Below are 18,559 nucleotides of genomic sequence, written 5' to 3' on the forward strand. Positions count from 1 at the left end.
TTATTTTATGCCATCAGGGAGGCCCCTCATTCTTTTATATTATTAAATCAAAATCCTGCTATTATCCACTCCCAATTATAAGTTACTTTGGGATCTGAATCTCCCTTGTAGTAGCATATCGATCTCAAGTATTAAATGGGGTATATGCACAAGTAGTTTCACACACATATTATTAATAGTAAAGTTTTAAATTCTCACGAAAATTATATTAGTTTAATATTAACATCTAATTCATTTTATACATCACATGTGAACGTTCATTTTAAGATCATTTTATGCTCAGATAGTCTAATCGGGATTGAGCCAACAGTTTTAAGATGAAATTGAATCTTTAAGTAATATGTCTGCGCTGAGGATCAAATCTGGTACCCTTTAATACAAGACAACAATGCAATTGGGAAGGCACAAACAGAAACTCACATATGGTAAAAACAAATTAGCAACTACAAAGTATACAGAAAGTTATGCAAACGAGATTTTAACTTACGTAATTTTGTACAAAAATAGAGAGATACATGAATCTTACGTTGCCAATTAACTCTGCTGTGCTGTGTAGATATTTTTTAAAATATTAAATTTGATTATCATGCTGTGCATGAACGTTCAGTAAGGGGAAAATTGACTAAGTTTTAATAATTTTTGCACGATGTAAAAAGAATATGGATAAAAGATAGTTGTGCAATAGCTTGCAAAAATTTTTGATGTGTATTGATGATCTCTGTGATTATTTACCGAATTGATAAAAATAACTATTCTTACTTGGGCAAGAAGCGGAAACTTTAAAAATCTCCTCCCCAAAGCAGCCAGCAGAGAAACGGGATTTTGTCAAAGTAACCATTCCGCGCTGTAATTGGACACCGGTAGATACAACGGCAAGAGTGTGAAAAAATGAACTTGAAAAGCAGGAAAAGAGGCATAACCGAGTTTTGGCTACTTCAAATAGTATACGTAATACTCCCTTCGAAAACCTTACGCACACTACTGCACATTACTACCATGAAAATAAATAAATTTATTGACCACATCTGCTCACCCCCGGCATTCCAGCAGAGCGCACACTAATTGATTTTTTGTGGAGCTTGATATCATCCGACCATTCCTCCGTGGTCAGGCCGTCTATCCATTGGTCAGCTGTGGATCCATCCAGAAGAGACTTTTCCCAATCAGTGTCCACGATTTTATAGTTGCTGACTCTTCTCATTCTGTGCAGAGGTTCCGCCTCCTCAACAAAGCTTTCCTGGGATTGTTTGAAATTGCAAATTGCAAGAAACAATAACGGCAACAAAGCCTTGCTGGTCCACGTCATGTGTCCAGTCTTCATGTTCTTTCACCGGCGAAAGGCTTTGCTGTAAACGCTCTTGGAGGCAATGTTCACTAGCGTTGGCTGATGATCTACAAGAACAAGAACAATACAAGCTTGGTTACTTTAAGGATCACAGGTCACACACATTCCGAGAAAGTTACCTTGTATAACCCCCCTTTCCCCAAGAACGCACACACATTGTATACAAGATGGAAGATTTTTAGCATTCAGAATTTAGGGATGCATTGTGTTTTCTAGCCCAAAGTCTAAATTATATGTTTGTTATAGTTTGTTTCTAAGTCCTCTTTATGCACAGAAGGGCTAATCGGGACTGGATCTACGGTTTAAAGTGGTATCCAAACCACTATGTGACTGAACCAGGAACTCCTTGATAACAAGTCGATGATGTTAGCACTACGTAATCGGGGTGGCTATAAATCATACAATTACCAACGTTGACTATGTGAACACTTCGATCAGTTTTAAGATGGGCAGGGTCATGCAATATGACTCAATCGCATAAATTTTCACCTTCTTAGCTAGAAATTAGCACAATAACTCTCAACCAACGATCGAAATGGACCAAAATGCACTTCATGGTTTCACAACAGATGTGCGCACACACGTCACGAAAGCCACACAGGTGGACGAGAGGGTTGAGTGGTCGACCTACGTAATCGTCACAGAACATCCTGTGTTCCAGTCTCTGCTTTGGCACGGTAAATGTTGCTTCATCAGTGCGACCTATTCACCTTTCATCCTCATCGACGGGGTTAGCCAATAGGAACCGGAATGCGACGCTAAATATGAAAAATTCAAATAAAAAAATATATCTTTTATTGTGTAACGTTGTCACATTTTAATCACAGGGATCAGGCAGGCACATCGTACAGAATTTCGGGTGCCCCTTTAAACTATTGGTACAATTTTGTTTATCCCAGCTGAGCATATAGTGGACGAAAAACAAACTTTTTCGCTTATGTTACCCTTACGTCCTTCAGATTTTTTGAACAAAGAATCCAATTTTCAAGTAAATCGAATACTTACATGCACACCGTGATGCATGTCACCTTCCGTTCTTTCATAATGATTGCGTCATCATCGCCTACAGTTCCGGTCAAGCAAAGGAAGTATAATGACAATGTGCATTTGCGAACGGTTCAGAAAAGAAATATGGAAGATGTCCTTGGCAACATATATTATTTCCGGTCATATAACACATTAGTTGTCCTTTTACATACCTTTTTTTGAATGGCACTTCCTGAATGAAAACGGATTGCACTTTCTTCAATCTGAGCGTTGATATTGTGATCAAAAAGACATTACATTAGTGAGGATAGCAAAATTAAAGTTAAAAAGGAGGGAATGTAAATATAAATAATTAATGAACAATAGAGAGTCGTTAATTATTGTATGGACAAAGAAACCGATTGAGGAGGACCTTCCAGATAGGCTTACGCAGATAACCTGACGGAGTTTACAAAACACGTTTGGTTAATTTTCTTGGTAAGCCTAAATAAGAATTTGGTAGCCTTTTGCTAAATATATTAAATATGACCAGCTTATTTTGGTACCTATGAACAAATATCACGATTACCAATTCAAATTAGTCCTGGTGAACAATAATATGTTTATTGCCTATTTAAACAATTGTTTGTACGTACATTAGAAACTATATGTTTTGTAAATAAAACCTAAAAATGCTGACCAAAGCAAACTTTTATAGTATAAAAAATACACATAGAAACGTAACGTTTCCACCCTCTAACAGGGTCTTCTTCAGACGAATCAACACAATACGAATTTACGTTACGTTTTTATGTATATTTTTTATACTATAAAAGTTTGCTTCGGTCAGCATATTAAGTTGTTTTTTTTAACATGGAAACAAGGCTTAACAGTGATACGTTAAGAAGAATTCCTATGTATATAGCTCCGCCCTTTGGAACGAGTGTTTACGTCTTTGATTCCAAGTGGAGATGTAAATGTCAGAGTTGGCGACATGAGGACAATTGAGAAGCTACTTGAATGCAATGGTGGCACGGAGTACACTGTGAAAATGTCAGAAAAAGAGCAAAAATTGATATTTTTGGTGTATTTTTCGTTATTTAGCGTTGCTATTCTGTTTGAATTTGCTAATCGCGACGATGAGATGACATTGATGAAGACAACATCCGAAAAAGATACTTCGCGAGAGTCGAGACAACAAACCACGTTGTTAGAACAGGAGAAAAGCTTGTGAAACTGAATACAGTTTTCTTCTCTCCTTGCAGGTGGTCTCAGGCCACAGTTTTGTTTTCTAGGTACATCCTCTAAGTGCTATTTCTTGTAGTTAAATTTTCGTAATGTATCAGAAAAACTATGGACAGAAATACTTAAATTGCGATCGTATTACAATATAAATTATGGAAATTTGTTCGTCTGTTCCTAAGAGCCAGCAATCAAAACAGAATGTCTCTTGCGTCGTGCCAGATACTAAAGCACTACATATTTGATAAAATAATAAGGAAGTCTTTAAGAAAGGATCAGTTACACAATGAATATTGTTAATGTTACATTGTTGGAATGTAGCAAATTAACTGTGAAGCAAGCAGTCTGTTTTATTACTATTTAAGATGAATAAAGATGTTATTTAAACGTCACAACAAAAGCACATGTTTTTATGCTTGTAACAACCGTAGACTACAAGAGAAATAGTTTTATCATTTAAGTTAAATTGTTTATTGAGGGTAAATAATTAAGTTGTAAATAATAATGGTAACGATAGTATAAGCCGGAGACGGATTTCTTAAAATTTACAGGAGAAAAGACGAGAAAGTACTTACGGAATTGCATTCTTGAGGACTTTCTGAAGCCAGGGAAATTGTTCTTTCGAATCGTACAACTTATTTGGCCTGTAAGTAAGGTATTTTTCGTCATTGTTGTACGATAGCTCGTGCCGCCATTACCGTCGACTACGTGAATCAAATGTTCCGTGCGTTTGATCATGTAACTCCCTGTCAGTGTAGCCACCAGTTTTACAAGATGACGTCTGAGCGGGTATTATTTTTTCCAATTTAAGGTTAGACTTTTTTAGATGATGAAGCACATATTTAGGGGTGAAATGAGTGCTAATGGAACCTAACCTAACAGGCCTAACCTAACCTTGTAGGCATACCTCGACCCCATGAATGGATAGTGGGGCTATCGTGAACAGAAATTGTAAAAAGAAAAAGGTACTTACCCGAAGAGATTCCGGGTGCCGCACCACGATCGCGCACCGCGAACGCAAAGAAGCAATCACCATGCAGATAAGGACGTAAAGTAGAGTCTAGCCTCAATTTTCGCTTAAAAACCTTTTGTGAATAGTTTGTGCGGCATTTATTGGTTCATAGGTTTGGAAACACTGCACATCAGCTGACGACAGACAACATGAGTCAAGATTTGCCCGCCGACTTAGCAACGACCAATAAAGGATTATAATGTTAAAAATAACGCTTTTTTCATGAAAAAAAAAGTGATCCCCAGCTTGAAAAATGTTCCGGTATGCATACGAGGTAAGTAGCAATAATTTTTATTTGAAAATAAACGAGTTTGATGTGTCTCCGGCTTATACTACTGTTACCATAATAATAATATGTGTGCGTGTGTTAGCCCCTCTTGAGCTTGATTACTTCAACATTAAGCCCGTAACGTTGGTCGAACAGAAGCTAAACAAAATTATAAAATAAATATTAATCATAGTCATAAAGGACTTACAGAGGTTAAGTGCTCATTGCAAACTGGCAAGCACTGCAGCATATTTAACATGCATTCAGGATTCATAAGTTTCAGCATTGAGGATTTAGACCTGATCAAGAAAAACTTGTGTTCAATTTACCTCTATCCTCCCTCGACTCTCCCTCTTTGTGATCAATGTTGATGGTCTGAACCAGATCAACCAGACTGCAGGATTGCCTAGTAGCAGAAGGCCTTTTATAATCCTATCCTTAGCTTTTCCTATCGTTCTTAAGCACCCCTCCCCCTTTCCAATCCCATCATTATCACATTGTAAGATATCCACACAAAGGTCGTCAATAGTGTTGAGTGCCAACATTCTTTTCTATCACGTTCATACCACGTAACTTTTATAGTTTTCATATCCTGTGCTGCTGTTGATAGTGAGCATTATTTTTTTATTATTATTATTTATTTATGTGCTTCACCGTACTACATTGTGGAATGACCAAGGATGTATCGTGAAGCAAACAGGAAGTTAGAATGGTATATTTTTCCCCTGTTGCTGATTTTATCTTAGTCACGACAGCTGTTGATCAGTAGCTCCGTCTATTTCGCTTCACTTTTGGACTCTCTCTGCACTAGTGCGTGTAGTTGGTTTCACGGTGCAACGTGGACTCACCTACAACCTACTTCGTTGAATTGGTATCAGGCAGTGGCGACCCGTGGTCTGGCTCTATGGGTGTGCACTTTAGTCACGCGTCCAGAAGTGTTATAACACCCCTGTCAAATACTCGCACCCGTTCTTGAGCACATATTGATGCTTAATATATTGGTAACCCAAGTTTTGATCAACTTTCACTGAAAATGAGGATATGATAGAGTTATATTTCATGATTTTTTAAAAGGGATTTTTTACAAATTTCAAATATTTCGGAAATTATCCAGCCAATCACGAGAAGAGCGATGTTATTGTGCAATATGTAATTCAGCATTCGAAAATCTTACAAAATCACTCACTACATAGAAATACCAATCTACAATATCAATACTATTGTCGATTTGCAAAATATATTTCGTAAAACTTCTTCCTCCGCTCCGCTGATATTAATGAACAAGGAGAATAATAACATTGACTTACACCAAAGGAAACGAACTAACTACCACATGGAGGAAATCAATTGTAATCTATCTCGCTGTTGTTTATTTTTAATGACAGACTGATCGAACCAAGCAAATCAAGCGAAATCAAGAGAATAATAAATCTTTAAAAACATTACAGTACTCACTCAGTTCACACTGCCCTGCTTCGTACTTCAGAATGTTTCCTTCCCTTCCGCCGTATACATATGTTGCTGCAGCTGCTACGGACTTTGTAGCTAACTTCCCTCCTAAAATTCAAGAACATTAAATATTAAGTCTCCGCTTTCGCTATTTACAGTTTCCCTATTCTTCATGAAATCAAACAGTTTGCACTGAAACCGGTACGAGATTTTGACAGCGCTAAACAATTTTGCAACTCAGTAACAGAAACACACAATGCAAAACAGCTGGCTGATTGATGTACGCTCCCTTCGCTTGGGTTGATAATTCGGCTACTGCGCCACAGAGACCGTTTATCTTGGCTAAGATGCACTAAGCAAAGGCAATATCAGGAATGTTTAAAACACCCGTCCCGCTTTCTGTTGTCCTCCTCACCTTCCCCTTTGTCTTCCCCTATCATGCACGGGACACAATTCGGAGGGACAATATACCATTGAAATTTCCCTTTAAAAAAAAAAAAAACCTCAAAAGGCAATGATGTATGGGTTGGCTTGACTCTGTCACACGATCTCTAATGGAATGGGTTTGCAACACTACATTTACTCGCACGCCGATCGCTACGTTCATGGCTTTCCTAAATGATGCAACCTCCCCTCACACGGCACTCAAGCCAAAAGACCCAATCAGTGTCCTCTACGCGACTGCTTGAACAGCGTCATAGGTTGCGAAACTAACATTGCGTTCAAGCGCGACTCGATCGACGCGGGTTGATATCACTGATCGCAGACTTCTTCAATATCTCTCTTGGTGGAGCGGCGTGAGAAAACTTGATGTTTCAAAGGAAATAGAGTTCAATAAATAAGATAATAATAATGTTTTGCCTTACAGATTTATTTGGGTGTGCATGTGCGAATGTGCGAAAAGGCAGAAGCCGCTACTAGTTCCAAGGAATATAGGTTAAAAGAAAGATAAGCTTTCAAACAGTTTTTTTCTGTCTCCTGCCCTAATTTGTCTATTCCTGTTCGGTTAGGCTTCTTAGTGAGTATAAACAACAACAACAAAAAAACAGCCTTTTTGCTAAATCTAGTAGATTTGACCACATTATTATTCAACTGTGAACAAATATACACCGTTACTAAAATAAATTAATTTTGGTGAACAATAATGTGATTGTTGCCTTTTTAAACAAATATTTGATCATTAGAAACTATTGTTTGGTTTTTCCAAACAAACGTTTTCTCTTAACAATTCCCACGTAGCTCTGTCCTTAGGAACGAGTGGTTACGTGTTTTTGAATCCATGTGGAAATGTAAATTTTAGTGTTATCATCATGAGGACAATTTAGGAGCTACATGAACGCGGAGTACACTGTCAAAATAATAATAATAGTACCGAGGCTCGAAACCACAAATCTCAGTTTCTACAAGGGCAATGAACTCGTTGCACTGGCCCTGGAAAGGCCTCCGACACGGAATATAGTTTTCTTATTTTTTTGTAGGTGGTCTTACACAACGTTCTTTTTATCGGTACATCTTGTAAGTGCTTTTACTTGAAGATAATTTTGTAATTTTCGAGGAAAAATATGGACTGAAACACCAAAATTAAGATTGAATTGAAATATAAATCATAGCAATTTGTTCAGGTCCGTGAACTTAGCTCGCCACTTGTCTTGAAAAATAACGTAATTTTGTCCATCGTTAGTGCTACGTTAGTGCTGTTTTCTGCTGTAAAGAATTTCGTTAGTGCTGCTATATTTTTGGAACAAGGGCCGTTCCAAAATGGGACGAGCTAACTTCACGGTTTTCAAATTTTACTTAAAACCACCGAAATTCTGCCAATCGTTAGCACTAACAGCACTAACGTAGAACTAACGATTGGCAGTATTTCGGTGGTTTTAAGCAAAATTTTAAAACCGTGAAGTTAGCTCGTCTCATTTTGGAACGGTCCTTGTTTAAAAAATATAGCAGCACTAACGTAACTCTTTACGGCAGAAAACAGCAATAACGTAACACTAACGGTTGGTAGAAGTTCGGTGGTTTTGTGGAAAATTTGAAAACCGTGAATTTAGCTCGTCCAATTTTGGAACGGCCCTTGTTCCAAAAATATAGCAGTACTAACGAAACTCTTTACGGCAGAAAACAGCACTAACATAGCATTAACGACTGGCAGTATTTCGGTGGTTTTAAGCAAAATTTTAAAACCGTGAAGTTAGTTCGTCCCATTTTGGAACGGTCCTTGTTTAAAAATATAGCAGCACTAACGAAACTCTTTACGGCAGAAAACAGCACTAACGTAACACTAACGGTTGGTAGAATTTCGGTGGTTTTGTGGAAAATTTGAAAACCGTGAATTTAGCTCGTTTAATTTTGGAAGGGCACTTGCTCCAAAACTATAGCAGCACTAATGAAACTCTTTACGGCAGAAAACAGCACTAACGTAACACTAATGATTGGCAAAATTTCGCTTGTCTTGGGGAAAATTCGAAAACCGTGCAGTTAACCTGCTTCATTTTGGAACGGCCCTTGTACGAAAAATATAGCAGCACTAACGAAACTCTTTACGATAGAAGGCAGCACTAACGTAGCACTAACAATGGGCAAAATTTCGGTTGTCTTGTGGAAAATTCGAAAACCGTGAAGTTACCCGCCCTATTTTGGAACGGCCCTTGTTCCAAAACTATAGCGGCACTAACGAAACTCTTTACGGCAGAAAACAGCACTAACGTAGGACTAACGATGGGCTGAATTTCGGTGGTTTTGTGGAAAATATGAAAACCGTGAAGTTAGCCCACCCCATTTTGGAACGGCCCTTGTTCCAAAACTATTAGTGTTGCCCACGGGACGAGACGGGACAGGACTATAAAAGAAACGAATTTTAAAAGCAGGAATAGAAGCAAAAACGCGTACTGACTATTTAAAACAGTATACGTAATACTCCTTGCGAAATTCTTGCACGCCACTGCACATTACTATTATGGCAACAAATAAATTAATTGACCACATCTGCTTACTTCCGGCATTGCAACAGAGCGCACACTAATCGATTTTTCGTGGAGCTTGATATCATCCGACCATGCCTCCGTTGTCAGGCCGTCTATCCATTGGTCAAATGTGGATCCATCCAGAAGAGACTTTTCTCAATCAGTTTCCACGTTTTTGTAGTTGTTGACTCTTCTCATTCTGTGCAGATGTTCTGCCTCCTCAACAATGGTTTCCTGGGATTGTTGAAAATATCCAATAGCAAGAAACAATAACGTCAACAAAGTCTTGCTGGTCCACGCCATGTGTCCAGTCTTCATCTTCTTACACCGGCGATAGACTTCGGTGTGAAGCGTTGGCTGATGATCTGCAAAAACACGAACAATTCAGGCTTGATTAGATCAAAGACAACAAGTCACACCCATTCCGCGAATGTTGCCGTGTATAGCCAGCCCAATATATTGACTTTCAATGGAATCGTTACAACCCGGCAGTGTCCGTGACTGTACACAAGATGAAAGATATTAACATTGAGAACTTAGGGATGCATTAGGTTTTCTAGGCCAAAATATAAATTTTGTTTTAGTTTGTGATGAAGCCCAATGTATGCACAGAAAGGTATTCTGGAATGTGCCTACGGTTTAAAGTGCAATCCAAACCACTTTGTGCCTCCACCGTGTATCGAACCAGGGACTCCTTGATTACAAGCCGACGATGTTATCACTACGCAATCGGGGTGGCTATAATACATTGAATTACCAACGTTGACTACGTGAACATTTTGATCAGTATTTAGACGGGGCGAGTCATGCGATATGGGGTAATCGCATAAATGTTCACCTATTTAGCTAAAAATTAGCACAATAAATATCTACAAACGATCGAAATGGACCAAAATGCACTTCATAGTTTCATAACAGATTTATGTATCCAAGCAAATGCACACACATGTCCCGAAAGCCACATAGGTGGACGGGAGGGTTGAGTGGTTGACTCACGTAATCGTCACAGAAGATCCTGTGTTTCAGTCTCGGCTTTAGCACGGGTAAATGTTGCTTCATTAATGCCACCTATTCACCATTCATCCCCATCGACGGGATTAGCCAATAAGAACCGGAATGCGACGCTAAATATGAAAAATGAAAAAAATCTATCTCTTATATTGTGTAACGTTGTCACCTTTTAATCACAGGGATCAGTCAGTCACATCGTAGAGAATTTCGGATGCTCCTTTAAACTGTTGCTCCAATTTCGTTTATCCCAGTTGAGCATATAGTGGACGAAAAACAAACTTTTTGGCTTGATTCACTTGGGAGTCCTTCAGATTTTTTTTAAAAAAGAATCCAATTTTCGAGTAAATCGAATATTTACATGCACACCGTGATGCATGTCACCTTCCGTTCTTTCATAATGATTGCGTCATCATCGCCTACAGTTCCGGTCAAGCAAATAGGAAGTATAATGACAATGTGCATTTGTGAATTGTACAGAAAAGCAATATGGAAGATGTTCTTGGCAACATGAATCATTTCCGGTCACATAACACATTAGTTCTCCTTTTACATGCGGAAGCGACTTCATCGTTGCGACGGCATTTCCTGTAAACTGATTGCACTTTCTACAACCTGAGCGTTGATTTCGTGGTTGAAAGCTATTTGTCATGATAGCAAAATTAGAGTTAAAAATGAGGAAATGTGAATATACACTAAATAGTTAAAACAATAGAACGTCGTTACTAATTGTATGCACAAATATGAGAAGGACCTTTAAGATGGGTTTACGTAGAAAATCTGACTGAGTTAACAAAGCACGTTTATTATACGAGAGTTACTCCTTCATACGGCTTGAGACGGATATATTTTTTGAAAAACTAATTTTTGCTTTAATATATTCTCTAGAACCTCCCTGAAAAATATCGCCAAACATCGAAGTTGGAGAACAAATACATTTTGAAAAATGTGCGCCACTTTGGAAATATCGATTGGCCATAACGATTAGACATAAAATGAATTTGTTTGAAGGAATAACGTTTGTTTCAAATTTCACTTTGATTCATTGATTGATAGCTTTTGTTAATTTCAATTTGCTATTCTGCCACCTTTCTATTCGCGAAAATGAAGATGAGGAATTATATGATAACAATGATGAAGGGACACTCACAAATAAAATATTAAATATTGTGAAAATCAAATCAAGTATTGAATCAGAAAAGCTATGAACTTAAACACCTAAATTACGATCGTATTACAATATGAATTTTAGCGATTAGTTCGTCTGTTTGTAAACGTGCTTTATGACGTTGTTGGTTTGTTTACCAATTTAAGGCATAAAACATTTCAACTCGAACTAAATTTCCGTGAGAAATACTCATAAATTATGCAATCACCAAACCGTTGCAGGTGAATAAATGTACATTATGTCAGTGTTTGCATCGGAACAAATTTGTGGCTTGTTAAAAAAAAGTATATTACTCCGAAGCACGAATATTGCCAGAATGTGCAAGAAATTGCAGTGATGCTTCTGAAATACCGATATCTTATCTATAATGAAATTATAAAGCTCTTCTATTATATTGAAATACCTGTAATGCGACAGGGATTCCCACGATATAAATGCTACCATATAACGGGTGTCCCACTAGCTTTCGAAGCAGAAAAAATCGTTATAATTTCCGAACAAACATACATAGGAAAATTAAATTCACAATACATGTACCTTGTTTCATACTGAACACGAGGGATGGTTGAACATAAGCGCGCGCGTCAAAAGAAAGACGGTAGGTGACGCCAGGGGAAATGATGCTTGGCGTGGTGCGTGTGAGTAAGTGTGACGCTAGTCCCTGCATCGCGAGGATGGATCGGTACATCGTACCAGAACGCGTGTTCATTGTAAAAAAATATTGGATATCGGGATCGTACCGGACCGTTCAACGTAAATTTTGCCGTAAAGGACAATCGAAATCTTCAATAAATCATTTGGTGCACAAGTTGGAAACAACAGGAACGTTGCTTACAGGACATGGAGGTGCGCATCCACGGATGTCCGAGGAGACAATACAGAATGTGCGGCAACGTATTTTGCAGTATTCTAAGAAGAGCCTGCGTCGATTATCAGAGGAGGCAGGGATGTCAAAGTTAACTGTGCAAAGAGCCGCCAAAAGAGCCAAGCTGTATCCCTATCGCGTTACAGTCGTCCAGGAGTTGAAGGCTACAGATTGGGAAAAGCGCGTGACGTATTGTCGTTGGTTGCAAGCTTTGCTGCATGACAATCCAGGAATCCTAGTCTATACTTGGTTCACCGATAAAGCTTGGTTCTATATCTCCGGGTATGTGAACTCGCTGAATAACCAGGTGTGGTCCGCCGAAAATCCGCATGTGTACCACGAGACTCTACTTCATCCCTTGTAGGTGGGACTTTGGTGTGCAATTTACCGACAGCGTATCATTGGACTCATCTCCTTTGAAGATACAGTAAACACACAAGTTTATTACACATCTTCAGTGCATTTGTGAATCAGCTGGACGATGAAGAACTGCGTCACGGTTATTTCCAACAAGACGGAGCGACATGCCATACTTCCAACGTGTTCATGGCAGAAATTGAGTTCTTTTTTGGTGACAGAATCATCTCCAAAGGATTGTGGCCGCCAACATCTCCGGATTTCTTTTTATGGGATTTCCTTAAAGGTTGTGTCTACAGAAACAAACCACGATCACTGCAAGAGTTGGGATACAACATTTAGAATGCGATTCACGAGATCACACCGGAGACTCTACATCGGACTTTTCACAATATGGAACGCCGTGTACAAACATGTCTGGACGTCCAGGGAAGGCACTTGCAGCAACTGCTGTGACGATCATCTTTTCAGCATGAAACAGGTACATGTATGGTAAATTTCATTTTCCTATGTATGTTTGTTCCGAAATTATAACGTTTTTTTTCGGGTTCGAAAGGTAGTGGGACACCCTGTATTTATTATTTAAGTTAGAATGTTCATTGAGGATTTATCAAATTTCCTTGGCTCTTGTAAATAGTATAGTTATAAATAGTTGTATGTGTATGTGTTAGCCCCTCACGTCAGGTGCCAGACTGCTTGTCGAACATAGTCTTTACATAATTATACAGGGTGTTCCATGTACAAGACAACCTGGAGTTGGGGATAGTACAACTTTTGAACCGGAAGTAGTACACATATAATCCTTATACCAAATTGAAGCCTTGTTCATGTGTATATTTTCAAACCGGGGAACAATGATTGGGTTACATTAGTGTCCACGCAGTGTTGTCAGATGTAATGGGAAGTGTAAATATAATATTTTACAACTCATGTAAAATGGCACATAACACACATGTACGAACATGCTGTGGGAAATTTTCAGTTTGGTTAGGTGGATTAGCTTGGCATCTATGGCAGTGAAAAAATAAATGTTAATTTCTACTGATAGCCAATCGGATGAGGCGTGTTTAAGGGTGACTAATAAAAACAGTTGTTTTTAGAAATTAAGACTGTGCATTGGCAACACTGCTGGTGTTTCAGTGCCACAAAGGGTGTGCTTCGAAACTGTATACATCATGCAATTACTGAAAACAATAGAAAAGAAACTTGCATGCACCTGGCTACCATGCGATGAGATTACATTTTCCGCCAGTGGGGAAGGGTAGAGTTGCTAGCAGGGTAGGCACAAAAATGTGATAATATCCATTAGTTGCTTGAATTTGTACAAGATGGTGGGCGGGGGGAATATGTCATGGAGAGTGGTTCAATGTGTGTCCAAGCAGCTTCTCTACTTTGCGCGTGACGTTTTTCAAAAGTGTTGTTACCGGCCATCAGTACGATTACTCCCGCTCACCAGATTACATCGATCTAGATTTTCGTTCATTTCCGTTTTTTTTAAACCCCTGAGTGATGTATGCACACATCTCTAGAAAGAACTACCAATCATCAGACATCGCGAAAATCGAACGAATAGTGGTCGAACTCTGTTGTCAATACTTCATCACCTTTTTTTTTCTAAATGTATTTATTTATTTTGCAATTGAGGTGAAAGGGGAAGAAGAACCCCATAATTTTCGGGTCGGTATGTTCCGTGATCAGATGACAGGACTTCCAGTGACTGTCAGTTTGGTACGAACTACTGTTCCCAACTTAGTTTTTGGAGCAAGACTTCTTCGCACCGAGGAAAACACCATTGTTACTTGTTGTCTAGGATGACCACTACGGGGCGGAAGCTTTCAAGATAAAACAAAGGTAAAGGTGGCCTCTCTCATTCAGTGTGAATGCAAAACGTCGCATTGTAGTTTGTTCTGCCCCTCGCGTAAGTGGACATCTTTACGTGATAATAAAACACAGGATCATTGTTTGGGACCCTACTATGATGGCAACACGACAGGTTACTATATAACATATAAACAGGTTATAATAAATATAGTTGCTTGCGAGAAATAGAATCTCAATTTTTAAGCGCGATTCAGATCTTTTCTGCCAAAATCCAATGTGACAACACTGGCCTGTTCCGCCAGACTTGAACCGGAATAATCCCATACATAGCACTCTTTGTCCTAAACCCAAAAAAAGTCTTCCCTTGCATTGTACTATCAGAGCCCTTTTCTCTTGTTATAGTACTCCGTAATTTTCAATTTCACTTACTCTTGTCGATGAAAGGAAGGAAAACCTAAGTTTCGTACAAAGTATGGAGAATATATAATTAAATAAAAATCTCTCTGCATCAAAACAGGCTAATGTTTATATAAAATGCTGGTATACAACAAATTTCCAACCCTGACGGAAATGGAGTGTTGCTGATATTCTATCTATTCGTCCTAGTGAGTAACACCGTGAGGCCGGCCTCAAGAGCACGTTATAAGCATACGTACAATACTCGTAAGATTACGCTTCTCGCATATACGACCGTATGACAGAATGTGAAGAGAAGAGGCCCCAGCAAATGCGCCTCATGTTCGTATTCTGGACAGGGTTAGAATTTCTTTGTAATTATCATAAATGGAAATTCCAAACTTTGGCATTGCATTACGTATGTTTTGACGAAATAAGTAAAGACACCTTTAAAAGAGAATCTTGTGGGTAGGCCCGGCCTCCTGGCCTCATAGGACGCTTCGCCACTTTTCCCCCACTTGGAAAGAAACAGATGAAAGGCCAGTCGTGTTCCATTCCTGATGCATCGCATGGTTGCCAGGTGCATGTAAGTAACACTATTTTCATGAAAATTTCCAAGTTTCTTTCTTATTGTTTTCAGTAATTGCATGATGTATACAGTTTTGAAACACACCTTTTGTGGCACTGAAACACCAGCAGTGTTACCAATGCACAGTCTTAATTTCTAAAAACAATGATTTTCCTAGTCACCCTTAAAGACGCCTCATCCGATTGGCTATCAGTAGAAATTAACATTTATTTTTTCACTGCCATAGATGCCGAGCTAATCCACCTAACCAAACTGAAAATTACTGACGGCATGTCCGTACATGTGGGTTATGTGCCATTCTTCATGCTTTGCAAAAAAATTCATGTACACTTTCTGTTACATCTGGCAACACTGCGTAGACACTAATGTAATCCAATCATTTTTCCCCGGTTTAAAAATATATACATGAACAAGGCTTCAATTTGGTATAAGCATTATATGTGTACCATTTCCGGTTCAACAGTTGTACTATCACCAACTCCGGGTTGCGTTGTAAATGGAACACCCAGTATAATACCGATTAATCGTACACAAAAGGATCTACAGAAGTTAAGTGCTTATTGCAAAATTGCAATTTATATGAAGCTGCGACCTAAGTTTCAGCACTGAGGATTTAGATCTGATCAAGAAAGACTCGTGTTCAACTTACCTGTATCTTGCCTCGACTCTCCCTCTTTGTGATCAATGTTGATAGTCCGAACCAGATCAACCAGACTGCAGGATTACTAAGTAGCAGAGTGCGTTTTTATAAACCAATCTATAACTATACCTACCATACTTAAGACTTCCCTTTCCAGTCTCATCATTGTCTCATTGTGAAATACGCACACAAAGGTCGTCAATTGCTAGACAGAGTGTTATCAATTTCTTTCTATCTCGTTCTTAGAACTTGGCTTTCATATTCATATCGCCTGCCGCTGTTGAAAATATTATTTTTTCATGTGCTCCAATGCACCGTATAGAATGACCAAGGAGGTATCGTGGAGCAAACAGGAAGTTTCAATGGCATTCTCTCCTGTTGCTGATGTTATCTTAGTCACGACAGCTGACGATCAGTAGTGGCTATTTGCCAGTTTTATTGGGGATATTTCTGTACTATGTGCGACTCATGCAACTTCTTTTTAGCTGTATTTGTTGCATAATTTGCGCACTGTTAGGTGGGTAAAATCAGTCTGTTGTACGAGTCGATGTATGTATTATAGTAGAGCTTCTGTACACACTTTTCAAGAGGGTGGTAATTTCACTTGCTTCACGGATGCCTCGAGCGAATGTGTCTGACATGTTCCTAAAATGTCATACTTGCTGCGTTTTCTGTTCTTTTGAATCAGATATATGCGGTTGTTAAACAATGCTCTAGTTTTTAATCCTGTATCGACTAGTTCCATCACCCTGTGCAGGGGATGTAGACTGAGGGTCTTTTGGTTCATTCTGAAAACTTCCCCTGTCCATAAGAAACGGTTTAATCTTTTCTTCATTCGTGGTATGTTGCGGGCATCGCATGGCTATATTTGAGCGACATGAAATAATTTGGATAACATACATACGTTTGCGATTTAAACTCTCGTCCACAGATTGAAGAGTCGTAGAATAAATTATGAATGGCATAGTTTATATTTTGATATACTGTGTCGTAACTAAGTTGTATACCTTTCTTCGTTTCGTTTGTAAAATATACTCCTAGTATTTTAATTTTATCTACTATTGTAAATTTGCATATGTATGGTTTGTTCTAGGCGTTTTCGTAAAGGTCAGTAGCATGTTTTAGTGGTATTTCTAAAGTTCCAGATTCGATTTCACATTGATGTACACGCTTTGCTAAAGTTTTTACTCCTGTTGGCATTGTAAGGAACATCAAATGTATTAGTAAGCTCTATGGCGAAGTGGGTTAGAAACCCTGTAAGCTCCAAGGCAGCGTTGATAAGCCACCGGAATTGCCTCGAGTTGAACCAGGAACAAAGCGATCTTTGGTCCTCAAGGATATTCTGCAAATCGAATGCCATAAGAGGTGGGTGTGTGAATTTGGTCACCATGAAATTGCTGAGTGATGATAAGTAAATGTTTTTTTTTCTTTCCTTCTTTCTTTCTGTTTTCGTTCTTTTACGTTGCTTTTCTACCTCTGGATGCTGAATGACGAATAGATTAATTTGGTGAACTGGCAAACACGAAAAAGCCAACCCCCTTGCTAATTGGTTAGTGCACGCGCTCCGAAGTCGAATATCTGGGGTTAGAATCTGGGCCAGAAAATATGGATGTGTCATTGTCTTCATCCCACTTCCATCTATCACTTCTTTAATCTTTATCATCGCGATTAACCGAGAGTGGTAGAAGAATGACGTGAAATAACAGAAATAGAACCTTCGGTGTCTTCTTCTGAGTTTGAAGCATTATTGTTTATTCAGTCAATAGCGAACAATAGATTGTGACAGGACAGTGATATGAAATGCTTCTTATTCTATAAGCGATAGATATTCCTCGTATTTTTCGATTTTCCCTTAAACTAATTTTCCGTCTGTGGTGATAATTAATTCCATTTAGTATGCGAAATATGTTTAAAATCAAATTGTGCTAGCACATACTGGTTTGGTTTCCACTTTAAACTGTAGATCTCGTCCTGATTTGCCTATCTGTGCACAAAGTGGACTTGAAAAAAATTACTTCTTCAAAATTGCTGATCCTAAGTTGCATTGTTGTAGGATCTGCGGATAATAGACGTGTTGAAAGGAGCTTTAAATTTTCACATAGATTTTTACTTTTGTTATTTAGTGTCGCTTTTCTGCCACTTTTGAGTAATCACGACGATGAAGATGAGTGATGATATGATAGAAGCACACTCACATAAAATAAAAACAATGCCCGGTATCCGAACCCGGAATCCCTGTCGTCGTATCACGCTGTGCTAACCACACCTCCACGGAGGTCGACAATTTTCCCATACATAGATTCATATAAGTAGATAATTGCACATCTTGCTTACATATTTTGTTACCTACTACGCTTTCTACCACTCTCTCTTATAATGAATACGAATGTTACCTCTTGATTTCAAGTTTAACTTATTTAGAGATAGCTGTCACTGGGTAGTGAATGAGTATTCTATATTTTCATTTCCTGTT

General features: G+C 38.6%; 1 protein-coding gene across 1 annotated transcript in view; it reads right to left on the reverse strand.

The window, feature by feature from the left end:
* Window positions 1-16,165, reverse strand: part of LOC145986688 (aminopeptidase N-like) — a 91,789-nt gene extending 75,624 nt beyond the window's left edge. Inside the window, exons 1-2 of the mRNA XM_083121001.1 lie at window positions 16,096-16,165; window positions 1,034-1,392 (exon numbers count right to left, since the gene is read on the reverse strand). Of these exons, the coding sequence (XP_082977127.1) occupies window positions 1,034-1,321 (288 nt within the window). The 5' untranslated portion in view covers window positions 1,322-1,392; window positions 16,096-16,165. The remainder of the gene's footprint in view (window positions 1-1,033; window positions 1,393-16,095) is intronic.
* Window positions 16,166-18,559: the final 2,394 nt, after the last annotated feature.

Source organism: Lepisma saccharinum, chromosome 4 (assembly GCF_977018435.1).
Source record: "Lepisma saccharinum chromosome 4, izLepSacc3.1, whole genome shotgun sequence".
NCBI classification, from domain to species: Eukaryota; Metazoa; Arthropoda; class Insecta; order Zygentoma; family Lepismatidae; genus Lepisma; species Lepisma saccharinum.